The 17,480-nt window shown below is 46.1% G+C and overlaps 1 protein-coding gene across 2 annotated transcripts in view; it reads left to right on the top strand.

The window, feature by feature from the left end:
* NCOA7 (nuclear receptor coactivator 7) overlaps positions 1-17,480 on the top strand; it is a 51,308-nt gene that overhangs the window by 9,577 nt on the left and 24,251 nt on the right. For both annotated transcript variants that reach the window (XM_054393091.1, XM_054393092.1), the window contains exons 2-6: positions 5,341-5,420; positions 6,268-6,375; positions 8,747-8,848; positions 10,818-10,943; positions 14,837-15,021. In XM_054393091.1, the coding sequence (XP_054249066.1) occupies positions 5,382-5,420; positions 6,268-6,375; positions 8,747-8,848; positions 10,818-10,943; positions 14,837-15,021 (560 nt within the window). In that variant the 5' untranslated portion in view covers positions 5,341-5,381. The remainder of the gene's footprint in view (positions 1-5,340; positions 5,421-6,267; positions 6,376-8,746; positions 8,849-10,817; positions 10,944-14,836; positions 15,022-17,480) is intronic.

Raw genomic sequence — 17,480 nt, 5'->3', positions numbered from 1 at the left:
CCTCAGGAAGGTGCTGTGAGAACTTTCCTGCCTGCACCTGGATTTTCCTCACTGACTGCAAACAGGATGTTGAATTTGCATAAGACCTGGGGTCATGTCCATGGCTTTAGATACCAAATGACTGAACAGCACCTCCAGCAAGTGACAGAACGTAACAATGACCTTCTCTATCTGATCTAAGGACACGTGTGGCTGCTGCTTGCAGTTCCCAGTAACACAGTGTGCTTCTGTAGTGTCCTCAATGAGTGACACACTTTAGCTGTGCTGTGTGATTTCATCTGGTTGAGGAGTTGAGAGCACAAACACTTGAAGGTGGCCAATTTAGAGCCAATAAAGCTCTTTCCCAGGCAATGGGGGAAATGCTGTTCAAGGAAGCACTGACCAGACACTTTGTTACTCTCTTTGTCACCCTGAAAGTTTAGTGTTTTTCCTGTTTTGTTTTTGTTTTTGTTTTTTTTTTTTTTTTAAAGAAAACCAGAGAAAGGAATCTGGTGTTTGGTTTTGGTTTTGATAATACACTTTACTGTTTTTTGGGGTGTAGACTTCTGTTTTAAGTCCATGGTGACTGTTGTACTATGTTAAGACAACTCAGACCACACTGGCTGATCAACCTGGCAAAGCACAATATTCATTTTGTCTTCCAGCTCCAGCTGGCTTCATCAGGGCACACCCCAGAGGGCTTTTTTTCCTATCCAAATAGACAAGGGGAGCAGGGTACTTTAGAGATGGCACAGCCATCTTGGGGTAGATTGAATGGTCTTGACCTAGAAACTGGAAGAAGTGGTGACAGAAGGTACAAACAGCTTCTCATCTTGAGTCTGCAGAATTCTTTTTTATGAGTAAAGCTGAACTCTGGATGAGGAGGAGGTTTCTGGATGCTGAGTGTGAATTGTCTTATGCAAGTTGGTATTGCTGTGGAAGGTTGACTTAACCTTGTGTATTTGTATAATGCTAATCCTGCTGGTGAGGCACTTGACCCCACTGTTGCCAAACAGTCTGGAGGACATCATGGTGCACTTTTGGGGTTCTTATGTACTTACTCAGTGTACTCAACAGGCTGTAGCAGCCCATGATGAAGTTTCTGTTGCTGCATCTTTGCTTTGGCTGTGATTTGCAGTTGTTAGGTTGAACATAGCATGTGTTCCTCCACATGGAGCTACAGACCATGGATGGGAGCTATGTAGTCTCAGCCTTGGGTAGCGGACGTTCATTGCTCACAGGCTGCCTTTTGCCTGGCTGATAAATGTGGTTCATAAACTTCAGCTCTGGAGGAGGATAAAGCATTTAACTGCCAAAGATGTGGTGTTTGGCTGCTGACTGCAGTTAGTCTAAGGTGGTGCTGATGTGTAATAGGACTTTGGTCTGTCTTGTGGCTAGCCCAGGTGAGCAACGTGCTCCCTAGCCTGCCTCACAGGTGGCTGGAGGTTTGTGAAATAGCAGTGGGGAGAGAGAGTCAGTAGTGGTAAATGGAAAGCAGGTCAGGAAGAGTCCAGAGTTTTGACAACTTTGTGAAGTAGTTATCCAGAGTGCATGGGAACAAGCTCCTGTCACAGAAATGATAATCATTATCAGAAACCTCTCACAAGAGCCTTGTCTTGCCCCTATTTTTTGACACAAGGACTCCCTACCTCCTGTCTCAGGTTCTCTCCTTCAGTCTTCCCCGTGACTCCGGATATTCACGTTGCAGATAGGCAGCCTTGCTCCAGGAAGAAGCTGGGAGATCCTTCCTCCTCCCACTTTGCAAGCAGATCCTGACAAAGGACACTTTAAATGCAGAAGTACAGATCTTGCCATGGGGGCTGCTTAGCTGCCTGGAGCTTGATGTTCCTGTTGAGAACTCGCATCCCTGTGCTGTCCCTGCAGGGCTTGTCTTTCCTGCCTGGTGTCCTTCTTTTCAGTTTGATAGAGTCACTGCTTCCCTGGACAGCATTTTACGGCTTTATTGGCTCTGAGTTGGCCACCTGCAAATGTTTATGCTATCAACTCCTCAACCAGATGAAACCACACAGCACAGCTAAAGTGTGTCACTCATTGAGGACACTACAGAAGCACACTGTGTTACTGGGAACTGCAAGCAGCAGCCACATGTGTCCTTAGATCAGATAGAGAAGGTCATTGTTACGTTCTGTCACTTGCCTGGAGGTGCTGTTTAGTCATTTGGCATCTAAATGTGTGGTCAGGACCCCAGTTCTTATGCAAATTCATCATCCTGTTTGCAGTCAGTGAAGAAAACCCAGGTACAGAAAACTTCTTCCCTGAAAGGGTTTTCACAGACTGGCACAGGCTGCCCAGGGAGGTGGTTGAATCATCCCCATCTCTGGAGATGTTTCAAAGAGGCAGAGATGTGGTGCTGAGGGCCATGGTTGAGCAGCAGCCTTGGTAGAGTCAGAGAACAGTTGGGCTCAATGATCATAAAGGGCTTTTCCAATCAAAGTGATTCTGTGGTACCAATGAGAGCAGAACAATTTCTGCTCTGGACCTGCCCATTTTCAGTAGGCCTGTGTTTTCCTGGCATTCTTCTTCTAATTTCTTGCTGGTTTTACATAATTCTTTTATATGTTGCTGGAAACCACAGGGAGGTGGTTTCAGAGTCCACCCACTCTGCCCTTTTGCTGAACATGCAGTGTGATCAAATTTGCATTAACACCTAGTGAGTTCTCCTGGCTGTACAATCCCATCTTCAGTGTAGTGCAGTGCAGGGAAACTTGGCGGGCAGGGCCATGAGTCACTTCATCACTAAGCAATTGTCCAAGTTCAAAAAGTAGCCAGTGGCACTTAATCCTAATGTCTGTGGAGAGATGCAGCTCTTCCATCTAGTTCTGTCTGAAGGAAATGTGGTTACTGAGGACTCTGCCTGCTGTCCCCATTATAAGAAGACACAGAACTGTTGCAGTGAGTCCAGATGGGGCCACAAAGATGATCCAAGGGCTGGAACACCTCTGCTATGAGTATAGGCTGAAGGAGCTGGGGTTGTTCAGCCTAGAGAAGAGAAGACTCTTGGGGGACCTTAGAGTTGCCTACCTGAAGGGATCCTGCAGGAAGGCTGCAGAGGGACTTTTCCTAAGGGTGTCTAGAGACAGGACAAGGGGGAATGGTTTGAAGCTGAGGGAAAGTAGGGTTAGACTGGATCTTAGGAAGAAGTTCTTCATGGTGGTAATACTCTGGAACTGGTTGACCCAGAGGGGTTGACCCCCTACCTGGATGTGTTTGAGGCCAGATGAGGCCTTGGGCAACCAAGTCGAGTTGGGATGCATCCCTGCCCATGGCAGGGAGGTTAGAGTAGATGATGTCTAAGGTCCCTTCCAACCTAAGCCATTCTATGATTCTATCATACCCACATGTGCTCTGGGTGCCTTTTTCTGATCATTTCAGAAAACCATGTGTTTGGAATTGCTAAAACCTGCTCACTGTGAGGGTGGTGTCCAGAACCCCTTGTTGGGTGGGATTTAAAAAAGACCCAGAGAGTGAACAAAAAAAGAAAAAAGCATCTAAACACTGTCAGATTTTGGGTGCAGGCAGGTTCACAGAGTGTGACTGCTGCTTTTATCCTGTAGCTGAACAGCCTACACAGCATGGATTTATGGATTGGGTTGGGTTGGAAGGCCCCTTAAATATCATCTAGTTCCAACCCCCTGTCATGGGGGTTGGAACCCACTAGAACAGGTTGCTCCAGACCTCATCCAAAAAGGCCTTGAACACTACCAGGGAGGCATCCATGACCTGCTGATATCATTACCTGGTTTTCCACCCTTCCCCATAGTCTGCTTTGATCAGAGCAAGGTGGTGTGGGAAATGGGAATGCTGGAAAAAGGCAGCAAAAATGCTAATTTAAAAAGTTTTACTGTGGCTCTCCAGCCTCAGAGTTGAAATACGTGAGGTCACTGGGTGATGCTCTGTTCCAAAATGCTGTCAGGGAAAGGCAGCATTGTCCTGCTCTTCCTCTGTGCCCCATGCCAGGTGTACTGTCCAAACTCACTGACCCTCTGTTCAGTCCCTGCGTGCTCTCCGCCTCCCTTATGTTGTGAGGAAAACATCTTTGCCACCTCTTCTGTCATGGTGTTTCTCGTGGCTGCATCCAAGGCAGGTAGTAGGTGGGGAGCAGGAGCACCTGGCTGTATGTTTGTGAGTCTCTGCTGACAGAAGAGGACAATCTCTGCCCCCAAGATGCTGAGGCAGCCGCAGCATTAACCTCGCAGTGGAGCAGAGCCGGCGGAGGGGTGAGGAGCAGCACAGCTCTGTGTACACTACAGTGGGGCAGGAGAGTCCTCGCCCTTGTTTTTACTGTCTGCCTCCTGCTCTCTGGAAATAGCAAAGGTTGCAGCAGAGCCTGAATGCGAGCCAGAAGCACTGTGCTGCCATTCCTCAGCCTCTCCTCCCTGATCTCCTCCTGGAGCTGCTGGCTTGGATTGCAGGAGCGGACTCCCCAGGAGGGCAGCGTCCCCCCACTCCTGGCCCTCGCTGCTGGTTTGGGCAGGCTCAGCCCTGCCTTGCCTTCTCAGCTCTGCCTGTCTGGGCCAGGCTGCAGCAGGAGCTCTCCGAGGGGCCCAGCAGGACAGCCATGCGTGGCCTCTCCGCACCCCGGCCCCGCTCCTGGAGCTGGGGCTGTGTGCCACCCTCGCCTCCCCCAGGTACGTGCCTCTGGCTGGGGAGGGTGAGCCCCGTGGGGCTGGGGCTGGCTGGCACCCTCCCTGCTCCTCAGCTTTGCTCACCCTCTGCTGTTGTAAGAGCTGGAAATAGCCACCCTGCCATGCTCCAAGGGCTCAGCTGTGCCTTGTAGGTCCTGAGAGGGTTTCTTGGGTACTTGCAGCTGGTGGAAGATGCCTTCTGAAGGAGTGTTGTGCTTTCTGATGCTTGACTGTGTACTGTATGCATGCCTGCTCTGCAGGGCTTTCACCTTCAGAGTTCAAAATAGTATTTAACTATGATGTGAAGTGGGCATTAGGCAGTATTTGTTGTGGCTGTGTGGATGCAGTATCAGTGACAATGTTCATCTGCTGGTTTCTGCCTCAGCCTTGAGAGCAGCTCATCACACAAAGCCCTTTTATCCCACAGCTGAATGGTGTGGAATCGTGGGGAAAACCATGGGAGCAGTGCTGTATTGAGATGGTATTATGTACTCTTGCAGAGTTCCTGAATGATTACTAAACCTGCTGTACTTGAAGAAGTTTTACCTTGCAGTGCAGTTTGAAAGCTTAATAGATATTGTTGAAGTGTCCTCTTCCTATTCACAGATGCAGTTTGCACATCTTGTAAATCTCTGAAAACTTGCTGGTAGGAAGTATCTTGGAAGTCAGTTACATGAATAATGTGGGGTTTTGTTTTTTTTTTTTTTCTCTTTAGATGACAATCAAAACAAAACCAATGAAAAGAAAGAGAAGAAAATGGTTTCTCAGAAACCCCATGGTACCATAGAATACACTGTAAGTATTGGTGTGGGGTTTGTTCATCCCTGCTCTATGAAAGGGGAGTTGTTGAGGTCAAGAGGGAGCCAGTGGCACAGCAGTGAAGGGACCACGTGAATCCTGGATGCAGTTTGTGCCTATTTCAGCGGGGATAGTTCCAGATATCATTGTGTGGGGAGAGATAGGCTGACATCCTGAACTCAGCCTGGCTCCTCTGCCTCTTCTTGTGGTTGCCAATCCTATTTTTAGTTCTGCACCATGGCTCTTTATTAAAGCAATGTGTTTACTATTCTGCAAAATGCTTCCATTCCATTATATTGATTAAGTCATCAAGTTGTTGGCCTGTGCTTGGTCCTGAGGTGATGTGAGACCTCTTTCTCTAAGCCAGAGCAGGGTGCTAGCGGCTGCTCTGTTGGCTCAGAGTTCCAGCTCTGCCCAGAAGGTCTCTGTGAGCTGTCCAGGTTCCTCTGTGGGGTCTGCACCCTGCTCCCCATCATGCAGAATGAGGGTGAAAGGCCAATGTCCTAACTGGGAGCAGTACAAACACTTGACTTCTGCAACTGCTGAAGGTATTGTGAACTTCCCAGCGTGGGTCCTAGCCCCACTTGTCAGACAAGTTCTCTAAGTAAGGTGGTGCTGCTTGAAGGATTTATGAAAAAAGGAGGAGGACACCTGTAACACCTCTCCATTTTATCTACTGCAGAGTGTGAGAGAATCATTCTGGCTTATCATATAGGCTGTTAAGCAGAGGCTGAGTTGAGATCATCAAACCTATTCCCTGCAAACAGCTTGTTAGATGGCTTGAGTTCAGCTGGTCTGCTGAGTGTGTTTACTGTGGTGTCTTAAGCTTCAACTCTTTCTTCAGGCTGGCAATCAGGACACCATAAACAGCATAGCATTAAAGTTTAACATCACCCCAAACAAGCTGGTGGAGCTCAATAAGCTTTTCACACAGACGATTGTGCCAGGCCAGGTAAGTCTTTTGTGGTGCTTTTAAAACCTGAAACCTGATTATTTGCTATGTATTTAAAAGCTTTTTACTGCTTTCACATATCTTTGAGTACATAAAAGACAAGGATTAGGCACAGGCATTTAAATCCCTCAAAGGGGAATTCACCAGATCGTTGCCTGGAGTTGGGGAAGGGAGCTTTTTAATTGCCATATCTGACTTTCGTTCTTTATTTGCTGGCAGTAAATTTAAGCAAGGTTCTGAAGCTCAAGAGGGTAACGTAGCTGTTGCAAAAGAGCTGAATTCTTGGGAGGCCCAGATAAATGCTATATGTAGTACATTATGGCTAATACATATATATGGCTAATACATATATATATATAATAGATATAATAAATGCTATATATAATACATTAGGCTATGGCTAATATGTATATATGTAATAGGTATAATAAATGCTACATATAATACATTAGGCTATGGCTAATATGTATATATGTAATAGGTATAATAAATGCTACATATAATACATTAGGCTATGGCTAATATGTATATATGTAATAGGTATAATAAATGCTACATATAATACATTAGGCTATGGCTAATATGTATATATGTAATAGGTATAATAAATGCTACATATAATACATTAGGCTATGGCTAATATGTATATATATAATAGATATAATACATGCTACATATAATACATTAGGCTATGGCTAATATGTATATATATAATAGATATGATACATGCTATATATAATACATTAGGCTATGTATAATACATATGTAATATACATATAATAAATGCTATATATAATACATTAAAGAATTAGAGAGTTAGGAACAGGCATTGAAGTGGCTCTTTGCCATTATGTTGGGGATGAGTCAGCCTCCTGTGAGATGGAAATGCATGGAAATAGACTGGTTTTGGGAGAGTCATGCTATGGAAATGCAAATGTGAAGGCTGACACCTGGTTCATGAAGAGCAGATGTGTCTTTCAGTCTCTTCTGTGAAGCACAGAAGTGTCCTGATTTGCAGATGGGGAAACTGAGCCACAAAAGAGCTGATGTGACTTGCCTAAGAACACCCAGCAGAGGACAAAAACTGGGATAAAGAAAATTACTTTATTTTTCTGAACGTTTTTCTTTTAGACTTGGGATGATTTATTTACCTTTAGGAGTATCTTCCTTTGCTCTGACTCTCGCAACAGATGGGTGGAGGTCCAAGGCTGTACCAGCAGGTTTAGTACTGTCTGGGGTGTTCCCTGTGTGGGAATGTGAACATTCAGCTAAAGCATTAAATTTTTATATGCACTCGTATTATTCTAAGGTGGTTGGTGGTTTTCTTTTAAGTGCAGTACATAGTCCTAAAATACTTATTCATGTAAAGAATATTTTCCTGTTTAGATTCATAGAATCACAGAGTGGTTTAGGTTGGAAAGGACCTTAAAGATTGTCCAGGTGCAACCCCCCTGCCATGGCCAGGGACACCTCCCACTAGCCCAGGTTGCTCAAGGCTTCATCCAGCCTGGCCTTGAACGCCTCCCTGGGCAGCCTGTTCCAGTGTCACACCACCCTCACTGTAAAAAATTTCTCCCTAATCTCCAGTCTAAATTTGGAGATGTATGTTCTTGGCAACAGACAAACTATAGTGAAGTGGCAGGAACTTCTAGCACTGAAAACCTCCATCTTCAGCAGCAGCCTTCTCCTTGGACCAAGGTTTGTTATTATGAATCAATAACTATTAATAGGCATTTTGTAGTTCTGTAATAGCTAGTCACTTTATGACTATTAGTAGCCCCTTGGTGAGGGACTTTAGGGTGTCAGGTAATGATAGGACTAGGGGGAATGGAACAAAAATACAAATGGGTAGATTGAGGTTGGATGTTAGAAATTCTTCACCATGAGGGTGGTGAGACACTGGAAGAGGTTGCCCAGGGAGGTGGTGGAAGCCTCACCCCTGGAGGTTTTTAAAGCCAGGCTGGATATGGCTGTGAGCAACCTGATGTAGTGTGAGGTAGGAGGGTTGGAACTGGATGATCCTTGAGGTCCCTTCCAACCCTGACAATTCTATGATTTTACAGTTCTGTGGTTGGAATAGTTGCAAGATGACCTGAGATTATAAATTTGGGGATAAAAAAGGAAATTCTCCTTCTGTGGAACATGTTTTATTTTCTTGCCTGTGCTGCAAACCAAAATGTAGATCCTGTTGAGTAATGAGCTGCGTGTGCTTCACCACCACCACCTGTGAAGAAGGAGTGAGTAGTTAAGGAGTACCTTGCACCGAGGAGTGCTCATTATTGGGCTACCTTTCTCATAGGACACAGCACTGGTAGTGAATGACATTGTAAAGCTTGTGTCTTCCTGGTTTGACACCTGTGTTTGTGTTTAGATTCTCTTTGTGCCAGAAACAAGTGCTGCGAGGCTGTCGTCTCTCAGCCCTGGTGCTCCTGTTTCTCCCTCATCGTCCGATGCCGAATACGATAAACTGCCTGTGAGTCAAACGCTGCTTCCCTGCTCTCACCCTCACAAAATCCTGCCTGGTTCTTCTCCTCAGATTTTGAGGTTGCAGTTCACACCTTGTGTATTGAGGTTTAGTTTGCTGCACCACCAAATCTATCATCTTCTTTTGAAGTATTCCGAATAGAAACGCAGTACAGGTTCAGCTGGGCCCAGAGTCTGTCCCTGGGAATGCTGTAATGTATAGTTCTAAAGAAGAGCTGATTCATAGAATGGTTTGGCTTAGAAGGGACCTTAAAGATCATCTGGTTCCTGCCATGGGCAAGGACACCTCCCACCAGCCCAGGTTGTTCAAGGCCTCCTCCACCCTAGCCTTGAACACCTCCAGGGAGGGGGCATCCATGAGCTCCTTGGGCAGCCTGTTCCACACTCACTGCAAAGAATTTGTTACTAATCTCCAGTCTAAATCTGCTCTCCTCAAGCTTCAGTCCAGTCCCTTACTGGGTTTCTTGTAGTCCCATTTTGGGCACTGAAAGGCTGCTCTGAGGACTCCCTGGAGCTTTCTCTTCTCCGGGCTAAACAGCCCAAATTCTCTCAGCCTGTTCCCATATAGAAAGTTCTCTGGCCCTCTGATGATCTTTGTGGCCTCCTCTGGATCTACTCCAGCAGTTTGATGTCCTTCTTATGCTGGGGACACTGTAACTGGATGCAGCACTCTCAGGTGGGGTCTCACAAGAGCAGAGTAGAGGGGGAGACTCACTTCCCTCATCCTGCTGGTCACCCTGGAGACTTCTGTGCTGCTCTGCAGTCCAGAGCCTTGATCCTGCATTGGGATCCTTGAGCAGAGGAGGCTGTCAGTTCAGTCTGAGCAGGAAGTTTTTTCTAGTTCAGTGAATTGTGGTGGTTCATAGACTTGTCTTGTATAGGCAAGACTGCTGGACTGAGTCTTTGCTGAAGGCATGAACATAGCTGGTCCTTCATTTTCCTTGGAGTGATTGACCACCCTGCGTTTAGATAGTAGTTTTAGGCAGTTTAGCTGTCCACCTACTGATATCATAGAATCAAGAAGGCTGGAAGAGACCTCAAAGATCATCGAGTCCGACCTGTCACCCTAAACCTCATGAATATCTAAACCATGGCACCAAGTGCCACGTCCAATCCCCTCTTGAACACCTCCAGGGATGGTGACTCCACCACCTCCCCAGGCAGCCCATTCCAATGGCCAACCACTCTCTCTGTGAAGAACTTTCTCCTCACCTCCAGCCTAAACCTCCCCTGGTGCAGCTTGAGACTGTGTCCTCTTGTTCTGGTGCTGGTTGCCTGGGAGAAGAGACCAACCCCCTCCTGGCTACAACCTCCCTTCAGGTAGTTGTAGACAGCAATGAGGTCACCCCTGAGCCTTCTCTTCTCCAGGCTAAACAGTCCCAGCTCCCTCAGCCTCTCCTCATAGGGCTGTGCTCCAGACCCCTCCCCAGCCTCGTTGCCCTTCTCTGGACATGCTCCAGCAATTCAACATCTTTCCTAAACTGAGGGGCCCAGAACTGGACACAGTATGATATGAAAGCAATTAGACATTTCCAGTCTGTAACTAAGGAAAAGGGAAGTGGAGAGAAGCCTGGAGTGAATAACTGGGTGCCACCTGCATGGGGCATCACACCACTGCACTGTGTGCAGAGATCTTCAGTGTAGCGGAGGTGGTAGGACTAGGAGTAGTCCTCTTTTCATGATTGCACATCATGGAAATTCCCTGAGCTGACTTGCCTTGGTGTTGTTTAATGTCCTGCCTGTTATTTGTATGGATATGTGTTGTGATGGTGCAAGGTTGTTCTTCCATACAGAGCACTGCAGGAAGTGCACACACGGAAATACACAGCCACCACTTTTCTTCCTCAAGCAAAAGCAAACTACTTGGTTGAACCTGGCCTTTTACTTGTCCAAAACCTACAAGTATGTGATCCTGGTTCTGTTGCTCCACACTGAACTTTCCTGTTCTTTTTTTAAAGGATGCTGATTTGGCAAGAAAGGCTCTCAAACCAGTTGAGAGAGTCCTGTCCTCCACTTCAGAAGAGGACGAGCCTGTGGTTGTCAAATTTTTAAAAATGAATTGTCGTTACTTCACAGATGGGAAGGTAGGTGGAACCTGGCTTTGGGGCACCCTTTCAGATTCTTTGAAAGCAAGATCTGTTTGGATAAGTGAGAGATCAGTATTTCAGGAGTCAAACCTGCTCCCTGTTTGTAAAGAATGTAAACGTTCTGGTGGCTTTAGTGCTGCTGTGTGTATTGGTGCTGTGGTTGCATTCTCTGTCATTGTGTTCTTTTAATTGTTTAATCTGTTGTGATAATTGCTTAATGAAAGAAGAGCTCTGCTACCCATCTTCATTCCCTTACTGTGGCTTGCCAGCATTATCTTTTGAAGAGTGTGTTGCTAGATAGAGAGAAACCTGCACTTTAGAGTTAGGACGTGTCAGGATTAATTGTCCAGTTCCATTGAATTGTGCAATGCCTTTGGAAACTGAGCACATCTCTTTCATTTATGACTTCAAGCTACATTTTAACTATTTCCAGAGCAGTATTTCCAAACATGTCCACATTGCTTCTGCAGTGCCTAACGAATGGCATGCAAACCCTACTAAAAAAGATAAATGTTGCATAATACAAATTTTTTCTTCCTCCTCCTCTTTCCTTTCCTCCTATTCTTTCCTTTTTTCCTTTCCTCCTCTTCCTTCTTTCCTTTTCTTTCTTTTCCTCCTCTTCCTTCCTTTTCTTTTCTTTTCTTTCCTTTCCTTTCTTTCTTCTTTCCTTTTCTTTCCTTTTCTCCTCCTTCTTTCCTTTCCTTTCCTCCTCATTCGTTCCTTTCCTTTCCTCCTCCTTCTTTCCTTTCCTTTCCTCCTCCTTCTTTCCTTTCCTTTCCTCCTCCTTCTTTCCTTTCCTTTCCTCCTCCTTCTTTCCTTTCCTTTCCTTTCCTCCTCCTTCTTTCCTTTTCTTTCCTTTCCTCCTCCTTCTTTCCTTTTCTTTCCTTTCCTCCTCCTTCTTTCCTTTTCTTTCCTTTCCTCCTCCTTCTTTCCTTTTCTTTCCCTTTCCTCCTCCGTCGTCTTTCCTTTTCTTTCCCTTTCCTCCTCCGTCGTCTTTCCTTTTCTTTCCCTTTCCTCCTCCTTCTTTCCTTTTCTTTCCTTTCCTCCTCCGTTCTTTCCTTTTCTTTCCTTTCCTCCTCCTCGTCTTTCCTTTTCTTTCCTTTCCTCCTCCTTCTTTCCTTTTCTTTCCTTTCCTCCTCCTTCTTTCCTTTTCTTTCCTTTCCTCCTCCTTCTTTCCTTTCCTCCTCCTTCTTTCCTTTCCTCCTCCTTCTTTCCTTCTTTCCTTTTCTTTCCTTTCCTCCTCCGCCGTCTTTCCTTTTCTTTCCCTTTCCTCCTCCGCCGTCGTTCCTTTTCTTTCCCTTTCCTCCTCCGCCGTCGTTCCTTTTCTTTCCCTTTCCTCCTCCGCCGTCGTTCCTTTTCTTGCAAGCATTCTTGTAACATGCATGTTCCCACTGGGACTGCAATCCTCTTTTTTACAGCAGCTGTTTTAGAAGGCACACAGCCTGAGCAGTATTTTAACCCTCTTTTCTTCTCAAGGTTGCAAGACCTTCTTGAACTCTCTGCTTTGATACATCTGCTCTGGTTGCTTCTGGTTTCAGATGTCTGCATATTTGGGTTTTGAAGTTCCCTGGAACTTATAACACTGGGCATGCTAACTGTTGTAGCATAAGTACTGGTTTCAGCTGGGGTAGAGTTAATTTTCTCCCTAGTAGCTGGTGCAGTGCTGTGGTTTGGGTTTAGTGAGAGGCTATGTTGGTAACACAGGGGTCTTTTAGATGTTACCAAGTAGCACTTGTCCTTAGTTCAGGATTTTTCAGTTTCCTATGCTCTGCCAGCAAGCAGATGCACAAGAAGGTGGGAGGGAGCATGCCCAGGACAGCTGACCCAGGCTAGCCAGAGGGACTCCACTCCACAGAAGGTCATGCCCAGTATATAAACTGGGAGGAATTGGTCAGGAGGGGCAGGTCACTGCTTAGGCATCAGTCAGTGGGGGATAAGCAACTTTTGTGCATCACTTGTCTTTTCCTGGCTTTTCTTTTACTCTCTCCTTTTGCTATAATATTTTTCCTTACTATTATTATAGTAATATTTTAACTATTAGACTGTTCTTATCTCAACCCAGAATTTTTACTACTTTTTTTTTTTTTAATTCTCCTCCTTGCCCTACTGTGGGGGGAGGAGTGACCAGGTGGCTGCCTGGTACTTAGCTGCCAGCTAGGGTTAAACCACCACAATGTTTTTCCCTTCATCCTGACTTTTCTAAGATGGATGTGTTTACATCTACAATTTTGGGCTTCTCTTGGTATTGAGTGAATGCAGACTGCAGTTAACTCTTCTGTAATTTTTCAGTCTGCTGTTTTGTAGAAGCTGATAGGGGGACTGCTTGATCTCTGCCATGTAAATTAGGGCAACACTTTGCTTTATGTGGTGTTTGCTAGATGCAGAGGATACAGATTGCCAATTTTATGGCTGGAATTTGCAGTCAGAACAATCTGTAGTGGGATGACTTAGCCAGTGTAGCTAAAATCCTGTGTTGACTGGCTTCCTGCAGTGGCTGGGTAAGAAGCACAGCTCATCTGGCTAATGATGGTTGCAAACCTGTGAGAGAAACCTCCCCACTTGATAACTGATTTTTTTTTTTCATCCAAATCCTTACATGAGTCACACAGGAGAAGCAAATGGGAATTAGATGCAGACTTTGCTTTACAAAGGAGCAGGCACACATGGACTCATTTGCCAGTGCCAGCCCATCAGCTTGGCATTTCCTTGATTAAACAAACAAACAAAAAAAAAACAAAAAACAACAAAACAAACTTGTGGTCCTCTACCTGCCTATTTGACAGCCTTCCTTGGTTGCCTTGCAGATGACAGTGGATAATTAACAGTACCTACAGTGTAAGTCACCCCTGTTGGTCTATGCCTCCTATTTGTCAGATACGATTTACAGCTTCTGAGTTGGTCTGGTGAATTTTGGAGCTCATGTGGAAAAGAGGGTGCAGGAGCAAAAGAGTGGAAATCTCCTCCTGAGAAATGGTCAGTTGCCATGGGTTGGATGCTGAATAATGGCTGATGCAGCCTCTTAGGAAATCCATGGCTGGAGATTGTTTTTGAGGAATTGAATGCATCATCTGCAACTGTACAAAGTGTGCTTGGGTCTGTATTAGAAGCTGCTTCTAGAATGAGGAGAAGCTGTGTTGTGTCAGGCCCCTATGTGTAGAAGAATTTTGCATGTACATGTGGGAGAGCAGATCAAGGACAACAAAGAACAGTCCTTAGGAGAGGAGCTTGGGAATGTTGGTTGATGAGAAGCTCAATGTGGGCCAACAACATGAGCTTGAAGCCCAGAAAGCCAACTGTGTCCTGGGCTGCATCAAAAGCAGCATGGCCAGCAGGTCAAAAGGGAGATTGTCTCCCTTTGCCCTACTCTGGTGAGACCCCACCTGAAGTCTCCAGCTCTGGAGCCCCCAGTACAAGAAGGACAGGCTGGGAGAGTTGGAGTTACTCAGCCTTGAACAGAGAAGGATCCAGGGAGACCTTAGAGCAGCCTTCCAGTATTTGAAGGGGGCCCCCAGGAGATCTGGGAAGGGACTTTTGACAAAGGCATCTTGTGACAGAATGAGGGGCAATGACTTTGTTTTTAATCCACTAATCTGTTGTGTGGGAGACTGATGAAAATTCTGCAGGTTTAGCTTGGGGGAGCCAGTATTGAAAGTTGAATACTTAGATGTTCTTCCTTATCAGCCAGGAACTTGGCTGTTACTAAACTTTTATCTTACAGTGTCTGACTTGAAAACCAAAGTGTGTTGCTAGCCAGCATTGCATGGTTGGGGTATAAAGAGGCAGGAGAGAGAGCTTTTTTTTTTTTTTAAATAGGAATATAGCCTAAGATCCAATAGCAAATGTTAAGTGCATTACATGCCATGTGCTAACTCTTCCTTCTCCTATTCTAGGGTGTAGTTGGAGGAGTCATGATAGTAACTCCCAACAATATCATGTTTGACCCACACAAGTCTGATCCTCTGGTGATTGAGAATGGCTGTGAAGAATATGGGCTCATATGCCCCATGGAGGAGGTTGTCTCCATAGCCCTCTACAATGACATCTCTCACATGAAGATCAAAGACGCCTTGCCATCGTAAGGAGTGCTCTTCCCTCAACCTGGCTTGGCAGATTTTCAGGAAGGGGCATGGAAAAGGAAGAGGGAAGGGAATGGAAAGCAAAAGTTGTAATGCAGGGGAGGAAAGGGCCAGGAAATGAATGATCCATTGGTGGTGTTCTGCTTTCTTGTTGGAATGCTTCGGCGGCATTAAAGAGAAATGGGTCATGAATGTAAGAACCAAAGTGTGAAGGAGACCATTAAAAAAGAGGAATTAAAAGCACTGATAGCATCTCATGGTGGGGTCCTGCACTGACCTCTCTCCAGGGTCAATTCAGTGGAAGTGAAAGGGTTAGATTTGAACCAGGACTGTTCTGAGAGGAGTATTTGAATCTTTTGAAGGTAACAGCACCTTAACTTCCATCCTTGGCATTTACAGAAATCCCAAAAGAGTCAGACATTGGAATTATCTCCTCAGGGAAGCAGTGAATTCCCCTATAGCTGACTCAGTTTGCTGGGGCCATCTCATTTCAACTCTACTAGTACTTGGAAAGGCTAGACTGAATGATCCTTGGGGTCCCTTCCACCCTGGCATTCTGTGATTCAGTCAGTGGAATATTTCCACCTCATAACCAGAGCTGTTAGCATTTATGATACATAACAGACTTCCTGGGGTGGCTGCTTTCATTTGTGTGTACTCTAGGTACTGCTGATACATTTGTTCTAAGAAAGGTTTTCACTGGCTTGAGAGCAGCCCTGAAGAAAGGGACTTGGGGGTGATGGTGGGTGAGAAGCTCAGCATGAGCCAGCAGTGAGCACTTGCAGCCCAGAGCACCGAGCAGAGCCTGGGCTGCATCAAGAGAAGTGTGGCCAGCAGGATGAGGGAGGTGACTCTCCACCTCTGCTCCACTCTGCTGAGATCCCACCTGGATTACTGCATCCAGTTCTGAGCCTCTGTTACAGGAAGGATCTGGAGGTGCTGGAAGGTGTCCAGAGAATGGCCACGAGGATGAGCAGAGGGCTGGAGCTGCTCTGCTATGGAGACAAACTGAGAGAGTTGGGATTGTTCAGTCTGGAGAAGAGAAGGCTCCAAGGAGACCTTCTTGTGGCCTTCCAGTATCTGAAGGGGGCTACAAGAAAGCTGGGGAGGGACTTTTTAGGCTATAGGCTATAGGACTGGGGGGAATAGAGCAAAACTAGAAATGGAGAGATTCAGATTGGATGTTAGGAAGAAGTTTTTCACCATGAGGGTGGTGAGAGACTGGAAGAGGTTGCCCAGGAAGGTGGTGGAAGCCTCATCCCTGGAGGTTTTTGCAGCCAGGCTGGATGTGGTTGTGAGCAACCTGCTGTAGTGTGAGGTGTCCCTGCCCATGGCAGGGGATTGGAACTGGATGATCCTTGAGTTTCCTTCCAACTCAGTACAATTCTATGATTCTCTCCTTTGAGGCAACACTTCTTTAACCAGTGAAATTCATCTACTCCTCTCCATTTTCTCATGTCAGGAAAAACATTCCAGATATTTATTACACTTAGAGTGTTTAGTAACTTCTTAGTAGCTTGTAAGTGATGAGAATCTTGTATTCTCATTTCACCTCACCCTTTTTAGCAGCAATGAAGAGCTGAAGTTGTATACTCTTTAAGTTTTTAAGGATTTTTCCATTTTGAAATGTTTTGTGATTGTCCTACTTGAAATCTTTGGGGAAGTCTGCATTCAGTACAGACTACAGAGTGCAGAGTGGGTTGAGAGTAGTTCTGCAGAAAAAGACTTGGAGGTGTTGATTGATGAGAAGCTCCCCATGAGTCAGCAGTGCCCTCATGCAGCCCAGCAGGCAGCTGTGTGCTGGACTGCAACTAGAGGGAGTGTGGGTAGCAGGGCAAGAGAGGGGATCCTGCCCCTTGGCTCTGCTCTGCTGAGACCTCACTTCCAATCCTGCCTCCAGTCCTGGTGTCCCCAGCAGAAGGACAGAGAGCTGTTGGAGTGAGTCCAGAGGAGGCCACAAAGATGATCCAAGGGCTGGAGCAGCTCCTCTGTGAGGAGAGGGTTGTTCAGCCTGGAGAAGAGAAGACTCCAGGGGGACCTTAGCGCTGTCTTCCAGTTCCTAAAAGGATCCTACAGGAAGGCTGCAGAGGGACTTTTCATGAGGATGTCTAGAGATAGGATAAGAGGGAATGGTTTGAAGCTGAGGGAGAGTAGATTTAGACTGGATCTTAGGGAGAAGCTCTTTGGTATGAGGGTGGTGAGACTCTGGAACAGGTTCCCGAGAGAGGTTGTGGATGCCTCCTCTCTGGAGGTGTTGAAGGCCAGGTTGGTTGAGGTCCTGAGCAGCCAAGTCTAGTTGAGAGGTGTCCCTGCCCATGGTGGGGAGGTTGGAGTAGATGATCTCTGAGGACCCTTCCAACCTAAGCCATTCTGTGCTTCAAACACCACATTTGAGTAAGGCAGGAAAACAAAAGGGAAAAGCCCCAGCTCTGTTGGCTCTTACTGCTTTGCATCAAAC

This window comes from Indicator indicator, chromosome 27 (genome assembly GCF_027791375.1).
Source record: "Indicator indicator isolate 239-I01 chromosome 27, UM_Iind_1.1, whole genome shotgun sequence".
Taxonomy (NCBI): Eukaryota; Metazoa; Chordata; class Aves; order Piciformes; family Indicatoridae; genus Indicator; species Indicator indicator.
The sequence above is the reverse complement of the archived record's forward strand: the minus strand, read 5'-3'. Positions and strand labels throughout refer to the sequence as shown.